Genomic DNA, 13,350 nt, shown 5'->3' with positions numbered 1-13,350 from the left:
TCTCAAGCTGTAGCAGCCTAGCTAATGGTTTTAAAACAGTGATCCCCAAACTGTGGGGCGTGCCCCCCTGGAGGGGTGCGATGGGGCCCTGGCCAGCCCCCATGGAGGGCGGGGAGGGAGTGCCACCCAGCACTGCTCTGCCCCCAGCTCTTCTCTGGCCCCAGCTGCAGTTCTGCTTCCGTCCATAGCCCCGGCTGCAGCTCTGCCTCCGGCCACTGCTCCACTCCCAGCTCCAACCCCAGCCACGGGTTGGACCCAGCTCTTGGCCCAAGCTCAGCTCCTGGCCCCAGTCCTGCCTCCCCTCCCAGCTCCACTCCTGGCCACGGCTCCTCTCACTGTTCTGGCTCCACTCCCCCCAGCCCAGCTCTGCCCTCATTATCACTCTCTCTCCCTGGGCCAGCTCCAGCTCGAGCCCCAGCTCCTCCCTTATCCCCAGTTCTGCCCCGAGCCCTACCGTCAGCCCAAGCTCCTCTGCTGAGCCAATTGTTCAGTAATGGAGGGAGGCACGGACAGATTCCAATACTGATAAAGCGGGCACGACGAGAAAAGTGTTGGCACCACTGTTTTAAAATCTCAGCTCCCAAGTGAGATTTGCTTATAAGCAGTGAACATCAAATGATCTAAAAAGCCAGACTGGTTTTATACCAGTTACTAAATTGTATTTAAAAGTAGAGCTGTACCTTCCAAACTAAGGGCCAAGATTGATCTTTGTTACGCTGAATGTCTCTGACCACTAAGTAGTAATAGTGATGCTAGATGATTAGGGCCCTACCAAATTCATGGTCATAGGATTTTTAAAATAATAAATTTCATTATTTCAGCTTTTTAAATCTGAAATGTCACTGTGTTGTAATTGGAGGGGTCTTGATTCAAAAGCAGTTGTGCGGGGGTCGCAAGGTTATTGTAAGGGGGTCGCGGTACTGCTACCCTTACTTCTATTCCGCTTCTGGTAGAGGCACTGCCTTCAGAGCTGGGCAACTGGAGAGCAGAGGCTGGGCTCCCGGCCAGCAGCTCTGAAGACAGAGCCGCTGCCAGCAACAGTGCAGAATTAAGGATGGCATGGTATGGTATTACCACCCTTACGTCTGCACTGCTGCCTGCAGAACTGGGCCCTCAGGCAGCAGCTGCCGCTTTCTGGCTGCCCAGCTCTGAAAGTGGGATGGGATGGTATTTCTGTCCTTCTTTCTGCACTGCTGCTGGTGGGGCGCTGGCTTCAGAGCTGGGCGCCTGGCCACCAGCCACCGCTCCCTAGCTCTTCAGCTCTGAAGGCAGCGCAGAAGTAAGAGTGGCAATACCATGACCCCCCTAAAATAACTTTGTGACCCCCCTGCAACTCCCTTTTGGGTGAGGACCCCCAATTTGATAAACGCTGGTCTCCCCCATGAAAGCTGTATAATATAGGTAAAAGCACAAAAAAGACCAAATTTCATGGGAGAAGACCAGATTTCATGGGTCGTGACGCATTTTTACATGGCCCTGAATTTGGTAGGGCTCTATAGATAATGTATTCCAAAATCCTGCCATGAGCACAAGGTAGTTAAGACTATACAATAGTACATATATTCATTATAATATAAACATATCCATTTTGAAAGTTTATATTTCATCTAACAAATCTGTATGTCTTGTTCTATTTGCATAGAAATTAGATGTTAATGCATGTGTTTTAATTGATTAAAGCTATTTCTATTTCAGACATTCATATAAATGAAGATTTAGGTGATAGGTAAGTGTTTTGAAATAATCGCAGATTTTGTTAAACTGCATTGCCAGCGTATTTCTAAAAAGCCTACTGGAAAATGGAGTATCAAACTGGAAATCTTATCTATACAGAAATCTAGGCATATATGTCATGCTTTTCTAGTCAGGCAGTTTTATATACGTAACCTGGATCAGAATAACCTTAACATGCACTAATATGACATGAATAAACATGTTTTATATCAGACACCATGCAGTCCACTAAAAATTATGTTTCTTTTGCACATTTGGAGCATTTAAGAAAGACACTACTAGTTTTTATGCATGGTTTTTTGTTATTTTTATGGGCTAATTTTTGCTTTTGGACAAGCACCCACGGCTTCCATTGAAATACTCATATTAAAAGGCAGAATTAACACAATGAAACCATTACAAAGTTATTGAATAAAAATGCAACCCAGCAGGCTGTAGTTCTGTATTGAAGATGTATTTAACCATTGAATGAAAATGGATTCATGTGTGTCACACCTAGAATATTGTTCTGTGTAACTCTAACAATACACATGTAGAAATATGGGCAACTTGGTAGACAAGAGTATGGGTAACTTGCTCTTGAATAAGGAGAATATTCTTGCCCACCTGAGCTCAAAAGTGAAGATTTTAAGATATTGTAATTTTAGTTTTTCTTGGAAATATATTCCTGTTTTAGTAACAACATTGTTTTTTCCTTAATTTGAGTTTTATAGACAATCCCCTGCAAATTACTGGACTGAGTGGTATTACTGATGTTATTGATGATCTTGTAACAGAGGGTGGCATTTCCACTACAGAACTGGGCATTACAAAAACACAGGCTAGAAGTATCTCCAGGTAATAATATAGCAGTCGTCTTCATTTGTGCTTTGTACTGAGTTACAGCAGCTATAATATTAATTAATGTAAATTAAATTGTTTAAAGTCACTAGTGTTTAAAACTTTAATAAAACAAGCAGCTTGTTGGTTAAAACTAGCATGATTAAATAAATGCTTTATAAAATGTCATTGTCTCTTAAATATAATCCTACAAACGCCTCCACGCATGCTTAACTTTAAGCATGAGTGCACTTCCATTGACTTCAGTGGCACTAGTATTCGAACAGTGAATACAATCTACTTAGCTTCCACAAAATGTGTGTTTAACAGGGGAGGTATAAATTTCCATATGAACACATTATTTTGGTGAAAAATTTCATAAGTGTCCACTAACTCTTTAAGAGATTTTCAGGCCAGAAGGGACCATTATGATCTATTTGTCTGACCTCTTGCATAACACAGGCCATAGAACTTCACCTAGTCATTTTTTTTCAATAATTCAGTAATCAAATCCAATCATTTGTGTTTAAACTAGAGCAGATCTTTTAGAAAGAAATCTAATCTTGATTTGAAGGTATCAGTTTTATTTGGTTCAGTTTGGAAGTGCTCAACTTGAGGCCTTATTTTTACATTTGGAGTTGCAAGTGCTTTTTGCCTCTGAAAATCAGGTCCTAAATGTCTTAGAATGAGGGACTTGAAAATGAGATACACAAATTAGAGGCCACATTTGAAAAAAATTAGCTTTAGGACTTGTCTGTAGGGGGACATCCAGGAAAATTAATCTGAATTAACCAGAAGTGTGAATTTGAAGTGGATTAGTTAAACCAGGGATAGTCAATAGGCAGACTGTGGGCCAAATCTAGACAGGCAGACGCTTTTCAATGGACCGCAAAGGTAAAAACGGGCTGAAGCCGAGCCAGGACTGGAGTCATGCCCACTCCCCACTGCAGAGCCCGCTCAGGGGAAACGAGGCTGGGGTGGAGGATGCCTTCTTCAGGTGCTTGTTCATGTCCATTCCAATCAAGTGCGTACGTGCATGGCAGACGGAAGATTTTTCCCATAGCAGCATCTGTCGGGTCGGCCAGGGTGCCCCATGGAGTCACACCTTCCTGGCGCTCCATATAGAGCCCTGCTGACCCGCCACCCCCTCAGTTCCTCCTTATTGCCAGTGACGGTTAGCTGGAACATCCCATAGCTCTTGCCTTGGCAAGCGCCGTTCACAGTGTCCATTGTATATAGTTCTTCATACCGTTAGTTAGCGTTAGTTATTAGTACTGGTAGTGTAGTTATTTATAGCGGTTAGGTTTAATTTGGGGATTCCCCTCTCCCAATGCTCCTGGTGCTGTGGAATGCCATGGTCCCCGGGCTTTAAAACTTGTGAGGCCTGTGGCAAGTGCATGCCTAAAAATGACCCGCACTCCTCGTGCTTAAGGTGCTTAGGGGAGAGTCACCAGAAAGACCAGTGCAGGATCTGTCACGGGTTTTGCCCTAGGACTTTGAAAGACAGAGACCAATGTCTTAAAGTCCTTTTTATGGAGGCCGCGCTCTGGCCCCAGTCAGACCCCAGATTGGGGTGATCCCGTGCCTATCACCTCCTCTTTCTTGGTGCAGAGTGCCCCAGCACCATCTACAGGGGAACCGGTGCCGAAAAGGGACTCGTGAGCCTCTCTGCACCGTCACAGCTCCTTCCGTGTAGGAGCCCTGCTGCGGGAAGGCACTGGTCACAATCGCTAGTGCCACAAAAGAAAAGGAAGCCAGAGAAGGGCCGCTCTCCCTCGTCCAAGACCAAGGAGCCAGCCACTGTGAGATCCCAGTCGGGCCACACCACTTCTGCCCCTTCGCCTGCTAGGGTCGCATCGACTCCTGCCCCAGTGGCGGTGCAGTCAAGTCCAGACCCTGCCTCCTTGCCGGGCCCACGGAGTCAACAGCTGCAACTCCCATAGACTCCGGAGGCATTCTGGGCGGCCCAGGACTTGTTGCGCCTTACGGTGCCATTTTCTGCTCCCAGGAGAGATGAATCACCAGCACTGTCCTGTCCCTTGGTACCGTCAAGAGGAAAGCCGGCTATGATGTCGTGGTGCTCACCATTCCCAGAGCACACCCCCCCTGGCCAAGGTGCGGGAGCCATGTGGGTCCCCTAGCCCACGCCATGAACTGTCGGTGCCTCGCAGTACTGCACCTCCGTGGTTCTCCTTCTTGGAGACATCGGAGTCTGACTCCATTCACTCTGACAGGAGTAGGAGATAGAGGTCATGGCAGGACCAGGAGAAGCAAACTTAGCACCGTGGCTGGCACAATGGCAAAACCTGACGCAATGGCCTTCTGGATGCCCTGGGCCTTCCACCAAATCGAAGGGCAAAGCCAGGGGTCCCATTCCAGAGTAGCATCAGTAGCTTTGGCTAACTTTATACCACGTCCAGCTCTGTCAGCGCCAGCTGTATCAGGAGCGGCTCCAGCACTTTTCGATGCCGGGTTACCACCACTCATGGCATTGATATCGGCTCTCCCTGTACCGCCGCCTATTACAATGATTCCGTCAACATTGGCACTGGCACCAGCGATCCTGACACCGGCACCGACTCTTCTGGCATCGACAGTCTTCTACAGTCACAGCACCGAATATCACGGCACTGTCCAGCTCGACATCAATGCCCGGGAACCCCAGGCACCGTGAGATCCCCTGGGCACAGAGGGAAGGGAGCAGCCACTCCTTCCAGGAATTTCTTCCTCTTCCTCGCCAGAAGAGGCTGTGCCGGGCACTTCCGTAGCCCCGGCCCTAGAGGACAACAAGGTTCTGCAGCAATTGCTGCGGCAGGTTTCCAAGGGCCTGGGCATCCAGGCTGAGGAGCTTGTGGAGGATGTTGATCCCATGGTGGATATTCTCGCCCCCTCCGGGCCTGCACACATTTCCCTGACCCTCATAAAAAAACATTTCTGACACCACAAAGACTTTGTGGCAGACCCCAACCTCATTCCTCCCTGTCCCCCCCCCCCCAGCCCCCGCCGGCTAAGCGAAATGAATGATGCTATTTTGTGCCATCGACGGGCCACAAGCACTTATATACCCATCCTCCACCAGATTCCCTGGTGGTGGATGCTGCCAAACAGTGTGAATGCCAGGGCTACCAGGCACCCTCCCCAAAGAACTGGGAGGCAAAAAGACTTGACCTCTTCGGGAGAAAGGTCTACTTGACTGGTGGCTTGCAACTCCGCATTTCGAACCAGCAGGCCATTGTAAGCAGATACTCCTCTAATACCTACAGAGCAATGGCTACGTTTGTGGAGCTGTTGCAGGACACCCGCGCCGAGTTTTCAGCTCTGGTGAAGGAGAGCAAGCTTATTTCCCGAGCCTCACTGCAGCCGGGTGGTTGCGGCTACTCGGGTTAGGGCCACAGGAGCTCCTGGCTACAGGTCTCTGGTCTGTCATATGAAGTCCAGCAGACTATCCAAAACATCCCCTTTGAGGGCTCGGCTCTCTTTTAGGACAAAACAAATAAAAGGCTGCATAGCCTAAAAGACTCAAGAGCCACCCTCAAGTCGCTGGGCCTCCACACTCCTTCCATGCAGCAGAAGCACTTCAGGCTGCAACCTCCTCAGCGGTTCTACCAACTGCAGAACCGACAGGACAGTTCCCAGAGGAGGAGCAGGAGTGGCAGAAAGAGACTGCACCCGTCCTCAGGCCAGGGCTCTGGCCAATCTAAGCCGTCTTCAGGCCAGAAGCAGGCCTTTTGAAGGCACGCTCGAGGACAGCACACCAGTACATAGGCTGGATCCAACCCGCCTTACCTTCTCGTCCCGACTATCCCCTTTCTACCCTACTTGGTCCCGTATCACATTGGACTGATGGTAGAAAGGGGATACTCCCTCCAATTCTTGGCCCTCCCACCCTTCCACCCCCCTTTTCTGTCCCTCTTCAGAGAGCCTCCTCACGAGCAATTCCTTATGCAGGAGGTGCACTCGCTCCTATCACTGGGAGCAGTGAAAGAGATTCCTCAGGAGTTGAAGGGCAAGGGCTTCTACTCCTGGTATTTCCTAGTACTGAAAGCCAAAGGTGGGCTCAGGTCCATCCTAGACCTGCGAGAACTCAACAGGTTCATGAAGAAACTCAAGTTCCGCATGGTCTCTTTGGCCTCCATTATCCCTTCCCTGCATCCAGGGGACTGGTATGCTGCCCTCAACTTGAAGGACGCATATTTTCATATAGCAATTACACCGTCCCACAGAAGGTACCTCAGGTTTGTGGTGAACAACAACCACTACCAGTTCACAGTCCTCCCATTTGGCCTGTCAGCGGCGCCTCGAGTATTTACCAAGTGCATGGCAATCGTAATCGCGTTCCTGCTCAGCAACAGGTACAGATGTTCCCGTACCTCGATGACTGGCTGATCAAGGGTTGCCCAAGTGGAGGTAAAAGTCAACTTCATAAAAACGACGTTTGATGAGCTGGGCCTTCTCCTGAACATAGAGAAATCTACGCTGTGCTTGGTTCAGCGGATAGAATTTGTAGGGGTGGTACTGGATTCGACACAGGCCAGAGCATACCTCCGAGAAGCCATGTTCCAGGCTGTGGGTGATATCATTCAAAGTCTCAGGCAGTTCCCCACCACCACATAAACGAATTGTCTGAAACTTCTGGGACACATGGCCGCTTGTACCTATGTGGAACAACATGCCAGGCTCAGACTCCAGCCACTTCAATCATGGCTAGCCTCAGTGTATCGGCCGGTTTGGGACAGTTTGGACAGCGTCGTGACTTTGCCTCTCCTGGTCCTCGACTCACTCCTGTGGTTGCTCGACCTACAGGTAGTGTGTGCAGGGGTCCCCTTCAACAGTCCTCAGCCATCCCTCTCACTAGTGGGGGCCTTGGGCTGGGGAGCACATCTGGGAGACCTCAGGACTCAAGGCCTCTGGTCTCAGGCGGAACTCGCACTCCAACTCATCAGAGAGCTGAGCGTGGTCCGCCTAGCATGCCAGACTTTCTGAGCCCATTTGACCAGGAGATGTGTATCAGGTATGACAGACAACACCACGGCGATGTTTTATATCCACAAACGGGAGTGCATGCACCTTTTCTCTGTGCCAGGAAGCCATCAGGCTTTGGGACTTTTGTGTAGAGCATTCAGTACACCTGCAAGCATCGGACCTCCCTGGAGTACAGAACGAGTTGGCGGACTATCTCAGCAGGTCATTCTATGGCCATGAGTGGTCCCTATGCCTGGATGTTTCAAACTTCATCTTCCCCTGGTGGGGCTTTCCCCAGATAGACCTGCTCACCACACGACACAACAGGAAGTGCCAGTAGTTTTGCTCTTTCCTGAATCACAGCCCAGGCTCTATTGTAGATGCATTCCTCCTCCCGTGGGGAGGCTATCTCCTATATGCATTCCCACCCATCCCTCACGTTCACAAGGTGCTCCTCAAGGTACGGAGGGAAGAAGCTTCAGTGATATTGATAGCTCCAGCCTGGCCCTGCCAACACTAGTACACATCTCTCCTGGAGATGTCCGTGGAAACCCCAGTCACCTTGCCTCTCTTCCTGGACTTAATAACTCAGGATCATGGCCATCTCCAGCACCTGAGCCTCGAGTTATTGCACCGCATGGCATGGAAGCTCCATGGCTGAACCCGATGGAGCTCTCCTGCTTGGACTCGGTTAGACAAGTTCTCCTTGGCAGTAGGAAACTCTCCACTAGGGCTACCTACCAGGCCAAATGGAAGAGATTTTCAGTCTGGTCGGAGCAACACTGTCCGCTTCTGATGCTCGCCTCTATACCACTTATCCTGGACTATCTTCTCCATCTTAAGCAGCCGGGGCTGTTCGTGTTGTCAATAAAGGTTCACTTGGCTGCCATCTCTGCCTTCCATCCAGGCGCGAAGGGCCGGTCGGTCTTTGCCAACCCTATGGTCAGCCATTTCTTGAAAGGTCTTGACAGGCTATACTCACACGTTTGACAACCAGTCCTGGCCTGGGACCTTAATCTGGTCCTTTCCAAACTGATGGGGCCACCCTTCAAATTGCTGGCGACTTGCTCTTTGCTCTGTGTCTCATACAAGGTGGTGTTTCTGGTAGCAATAACCTCAGCCAGGAGGGTGTCTGAGCTCAAGGCAAACATCAGAGCCCCCATACAGGGTGTTCTATAAGGACAAGGTTCAGCTCACGCCACACCTAGCTTTCCTCCGAAGGCTGTCTCCCAATTTCACATCAACCAGGACATCTCCCTCCCAGTGTTCTATCCTAAGCTGCACTCAAGCGGCAAGGAACAGAGACCTCACTCATTGGACATTCTCCAAATGCTAGCCTTTTACACTGAGGGAATGAAACCGTTCCAGAAGTCAATCCAACTATTCGTGGCTGTGGCAGACAGGATGAAAGGGCTTCCAGTCTCCTCTCAACGAATTTCATCATGGGTCACGTCCTGCATCAGAGAATGCTACAACCTGGCAGAGGTGCCTGCCCCTTCACTCACAGCGCACTCCACCAGGGTGCGAGCTTCTTCAGCAGCGTTCCTGGCGCAGGTTCCCATCCAGGAAATATGCAGAGCAGTGATGTGGTCCTCAATACATACCTTTACATCACATTATGCTATCACCCAGCAGGCCAGAGACGACACGACCTTTGGTAGAGCGGTGCTCCAGTCAGTGGACATCTGAACTCTGACCCCGCTTCCGGAACTTGTGCGTGGGAGTCACCTGATTGGAATTGACATGAACAAGCACTTGAAGAAGAAAGAATGGTTACTCACCTTCTCATAACGGTTGTTCTTCGAGATGTGTTGTTCATGTCCATCCCAATACCCACCCTTTTACTCCTCTATTGGAGTAGCCAGCAAGAAGGAACTGAGGGAGTGGTGGGTCGGCAGGGCTCTATATTGAGCGCCATGAAGGCAAGATTCCAGGGGGCGCCCAGGCCGACCTGACAGATGCTGCTAGGGAAGAAATCTTCCGGCTGCTGTGTATGCGCGCACACATCCCTGATTGGAATGGACATGAACAACACATCTCGAAGAACAGTTACAAGAAGGTGAGTAACCATTCTTTCAGGAACCGCTTAGGGGCGAGTGGTGGGGCTGCGGATATCCCCGGGCAGCTGATTGTCTCTCCCCTCCCCCCCCCCCCAAGAGAGGGCAGCTCTGGGACCCTAATTCAAACTCTTTTCTGGTTTCCCTGGAGACGGTGGTGCCAGCTGGGCTATGATTCCGCAACTTGTGGGCCCTGCCAGGAAACCCAGTTGCCAACCCCCCAAGATTCTCCTGGAGTCTCTAGGAATTAAAGATTCATTTTTAATTAAAGATTGTGTGTACATCCCCATTCAGAAATAAAGTGACCTTAACTCAGTTTATATTTATTCACTTCCAGAGTGAATAAACCTAAATCAAATTAAGGCCACTTCAATTCAGAATAACAGTTTTCACACAGGGGTTTAATGCTATTTAACTAATCCACTTCAAATTGACACCTTTAGTTAATCTGGATTTATTTTCCTGGATGTCCTCGTGTAGACAAGCCCTTAGTTTCTCTTTGTCAGTTTTTCCATTTATAAAATGGAGATAATACTTATCTACCTACTTACCTTAAAGAGGTACTTCAAGGATTATTTATTTAGTCTATTTCTAAAGCACTTGGAAGACAAACTTCTATATAAATCCTAAGTAATGTTAATAATATTTATTATTGGCTATTACTCTATCATTAAAAGACTCAAAAAGGTATTGACTTATTAAAGAGAGTCTTGGTTAAATTTTATGATGAGCATCTTAAATTACCATTTCCAGTTGTTCTGCAAAGGGTCCCATTAAGATTATATTGTTAAAAATAAAAAACCTTTTCCTCTATTTAAAACAACTTTTCAATCTTAGCCAAATGTTCTTGTTTATGTGATCCTATGTGGTGGCATGTGAAAAGATAGATGATGATATCTATCTAATCTAGTTCTCTATGCCATTACTATATATTTAAGAAAAATTAAAAATTCTTCTTTTTATCTTTTTCCACCTTTGTGCCAAAAACAATTTGTATTTAAAGCTTTGCTTCCAGAGCATTATTTGTATGTAGCCTAAACACACAACCAAAAAAAAAAAAAAAGATACCTTTAGAAAACCCCTTGAAAAATATTTGCATGCCAGGATTTCTAGTAAGTTACACTTTATATAATAAATTACTATTCTAGTTGATCATTATTTAGGCTTTTTGTGTCTGAATTTTAGTATATCACTATATATCTGTGTTTTCATGTGACCCTCTTCACTATAGTTTAAAGGACACATACTAAATTGTTTCACGCTTATACCTGTCCTTAGAATCCATGATACTGCAGCTGGACAGTCTCCAAAAACAGAAAGAGAGAGAAAAGAGATACAAGCATGGATGAAAAGAAAAAGAAAGGAAAGACTGGCAGAATATCTTAAAAAACTGGATGAACAAAGAGAGAGAGAATATAATCCATTTAATTTGAGAAATAATATGGTAAGATTACTGGGTGTCTGGAATAGACACTGTTGCTTTAATATGAGTTAGTGTGGCAAAAAAAATATGAATTTCTTTTCATGGATTGGTATAAACTAAGGCTGAGTTGGGTAGTGTAAGTCTGGAGTGATGGTTAATAATCAGTGATTATTTGGAAAACTCATTGGATAACTGTGTGTTTACAAAATTTCCTACATTTAGGTTGTTGGACTGTTGAATTTTGAGAAGGATGATGATGATTTGAGAAAGATGAATACCACCCTAGTTGTGTCAAGGGTGGTAGGTAGGTAGTTGAAACTAGTAAATAATAGCATATTTCTAACTGTTCCTCTCACTCTTCCTTGTTGTTGGAGGTGACTAAGGTCAGAGGCAAATGGGCTATTCTCACGATATGTCACCCCCTGACTACAATGGAAGAGGCTCTGATACCTTTAGATGAAAAGTTTCTTTCATCTTTCATTAGAAGATACCTATCTTTCAAGAGCAGTAAACGTTTGTTGTTAAGAAGGCCTGAACCTTTATTAATTCTGCCGTCAAAGGGAAGCAAGACTGATTTAAAAATCTGAGCTCTTATGTGTGAGGCCAGTCAGATGTTGACATCCTTTAAATGGTGGTGATATGGCAATAATGGAAACTGTCCTTGACAGTGATGCATTCAGACATGCATGGCTACCTTCAGTTTTACACAGAAGTTCAGTAGAAACTGGATGACTGGCATGTGTTAGAAGGAACCTAGACTCAGACAACTCACTGTTCAGTTTGAAATCATAAGTGCTCGGTACATTCAGAATCCAGGTTCTTGGCTTCCCTCCTGGCAGAAACCAAAAGATTCCAAGTCCCCAACCACAAGCAGTATAAGACCTACAAAATTTACTTCAGAATGCTTCAAAGATCGTTTCTATCAAAAGGAAACGAGGCCTGTATCCCTTGTGGCCCCTGGTTACAAGGGCCGGTTACAAGAGAGGGGTCAGATACAAGGGTATTAGGCATTACTCACAGGGGCTTCAGCATTCACTTTAGAGAAATTACCCTGGAAACTACTAGTAGCCAGAGACGACAGAGGAGGGAGAGTCCTTCAGCTCAGCTGGGTGGGGATCTAAGAGTTAGGATCAGGGCTTTTCTCTGGATCGCCAATCTCCGTTTCAGTGGCTTTTACAAGCCCCACCACTGTCTGGCCAGCACCCTCTGATCTTGTAGGGCAGAGGGAGAATTTTGCCATTACAGCGACTACTAAGATACTTTCATATGAATTTCTTTACTGCTGGAAGACTGTAACAGGATTCCCAGGGTACAACCTGAAACTGCAGGACTGCTGTGCCCCTTTAACTCTCCAGCTTGGGTTGTCTTTCATGATGCTTTGCTAGTGACAAGCAGTAAATCTCTCCACGGACCGTGATCACTCAGTCCACTGCATGCAAGGACACACTCAGCAAAAATACATGAATGCTCTCTAAGCCACTTAGGAACCATACACTGGGAAACACCAGCAATTCCCCCCCACCCTTGCACCCCAGAAATGTACCGTCTTACACTGCTCAAGACCTTCTCTTGAACAATGCAAGCTCATTTTAATTAGTTCGCCACTTCGTCAAAGGATAGTGGACACGCAGCAGCTCTTGTAATCTGAGCAGATTCCCCAAGCACTTTGGACAAACTCATTGGTAAGGATAAAACATCACAGTAAGTTTATTAACTACAGAAGGATAAATTGTAAGTGGTAGGCATAAAGGTCAGAGATAGTTACCTAAGAAAATAAAAAGTAAACGCATTCTAAATCCTAAACTTTCAGACAAAGCAAGATTTGAATCAAACAGCTTTTCTCATCCCACTGGATGTTGAAGGTAGGTTACAGTTGTTAATACACAGGCTGAATTTCCTTCTCAGCTTGGGACCAGTTTCTTCAATTCAAAGTCTTTGTGTTCCCAGCATTCTTTTTTCCTTCAGCGTAGGTGGGGGAGGAGAGAGGTAGTCTCATGATGCCACTGTCCCTTGTACTCTCAATTCATGTCCCATGGAAGATACTGGCCCAAACATGTCCTCGTGGGCCTTGTTGAGATACAGAGTTGAGCAGCCCTCATTGTATGGTGCTTGCACAACTGAGTCATAGAGTTAAGCAGTCCTCATTGTGTGGTGAGTGTGCAACTGTCTCTTACAGCAGGCGTTCTCAACCTTTTTCTTTCTGAGGCCCCACACAACATGCTATAAAAACTCCAGGGATGGGCTCAGGCATAGGTGCAGTTAGACTTCTATTTTGGGTGGGCAGGGACCAGTGGGGCTCAAGCCAGCTCTGCACGGCGGGGTCCAGTGTGGGAGTAGCACCTCTAACCCCTGACT

The 13,350-nt window shown here is 47.0% G+C and overlaps 1 protein-coding gene across 17 annotated transcripts in view; it reads left to right on the top strand.

Annotated features, from left to right (window-relative positions):
* Positions 1–13,350, top strand: part of CPLANE1 (ciliogenesis and planar polarity effector complex subunit 1) — a 183,362-nt gene that overhangs the window by 145,500 nt on the left and 24,512 nt on the right. For 12 of the 17 annotated variants that reach the window (XR_010588770.1, XM_065550010.1, XM_065550008.1 and 9 more), the window contains 3 exons: positions 1,696–1,726; positions 2,440–2,571; positions 10,851–11,016. Coding sequence is in view for 11 of the 17 variants with exons in the window: in XM_065550010.1 (XP_065406082.1) it covers positions 1,696–1,726; positions 2,440–2,571; positions 10,851–11,016 (329 nt within the window). In the remaining 6 variants the exon portion in view is untranslated. The remainder of the gene's footprint in view (positions 1–1,695; positions 1,727–2,439; positions 2,572–10,850; positions 11,017–13,350) is intronic. The other 5 variants (XR_010588767.1, XR_010588768.1, XR_010588771.1 and 2 more) reach the window with 3 other exon arrangements.

Source organism: Chrysemys picta, chromosome 6 (genome assembly GCF_011386835.1).
Source record: "Chrysemys picta bellii isolate R12L10 chromosome 6, ASM1138683v2, whole genome shotgun sequence".
Classification (NCBI taxonomy): domain Eukaryota; kingdom Metazoa; phylum Chordata; order Testudines; family Emydidae; genus Chrysemys; species Chrysemys picta.
The sequence above is the reverse complement of the archived record's forward strand: the minus strand, read 5'-3'. Positions and strand labels throughout refer to the sequence as shown.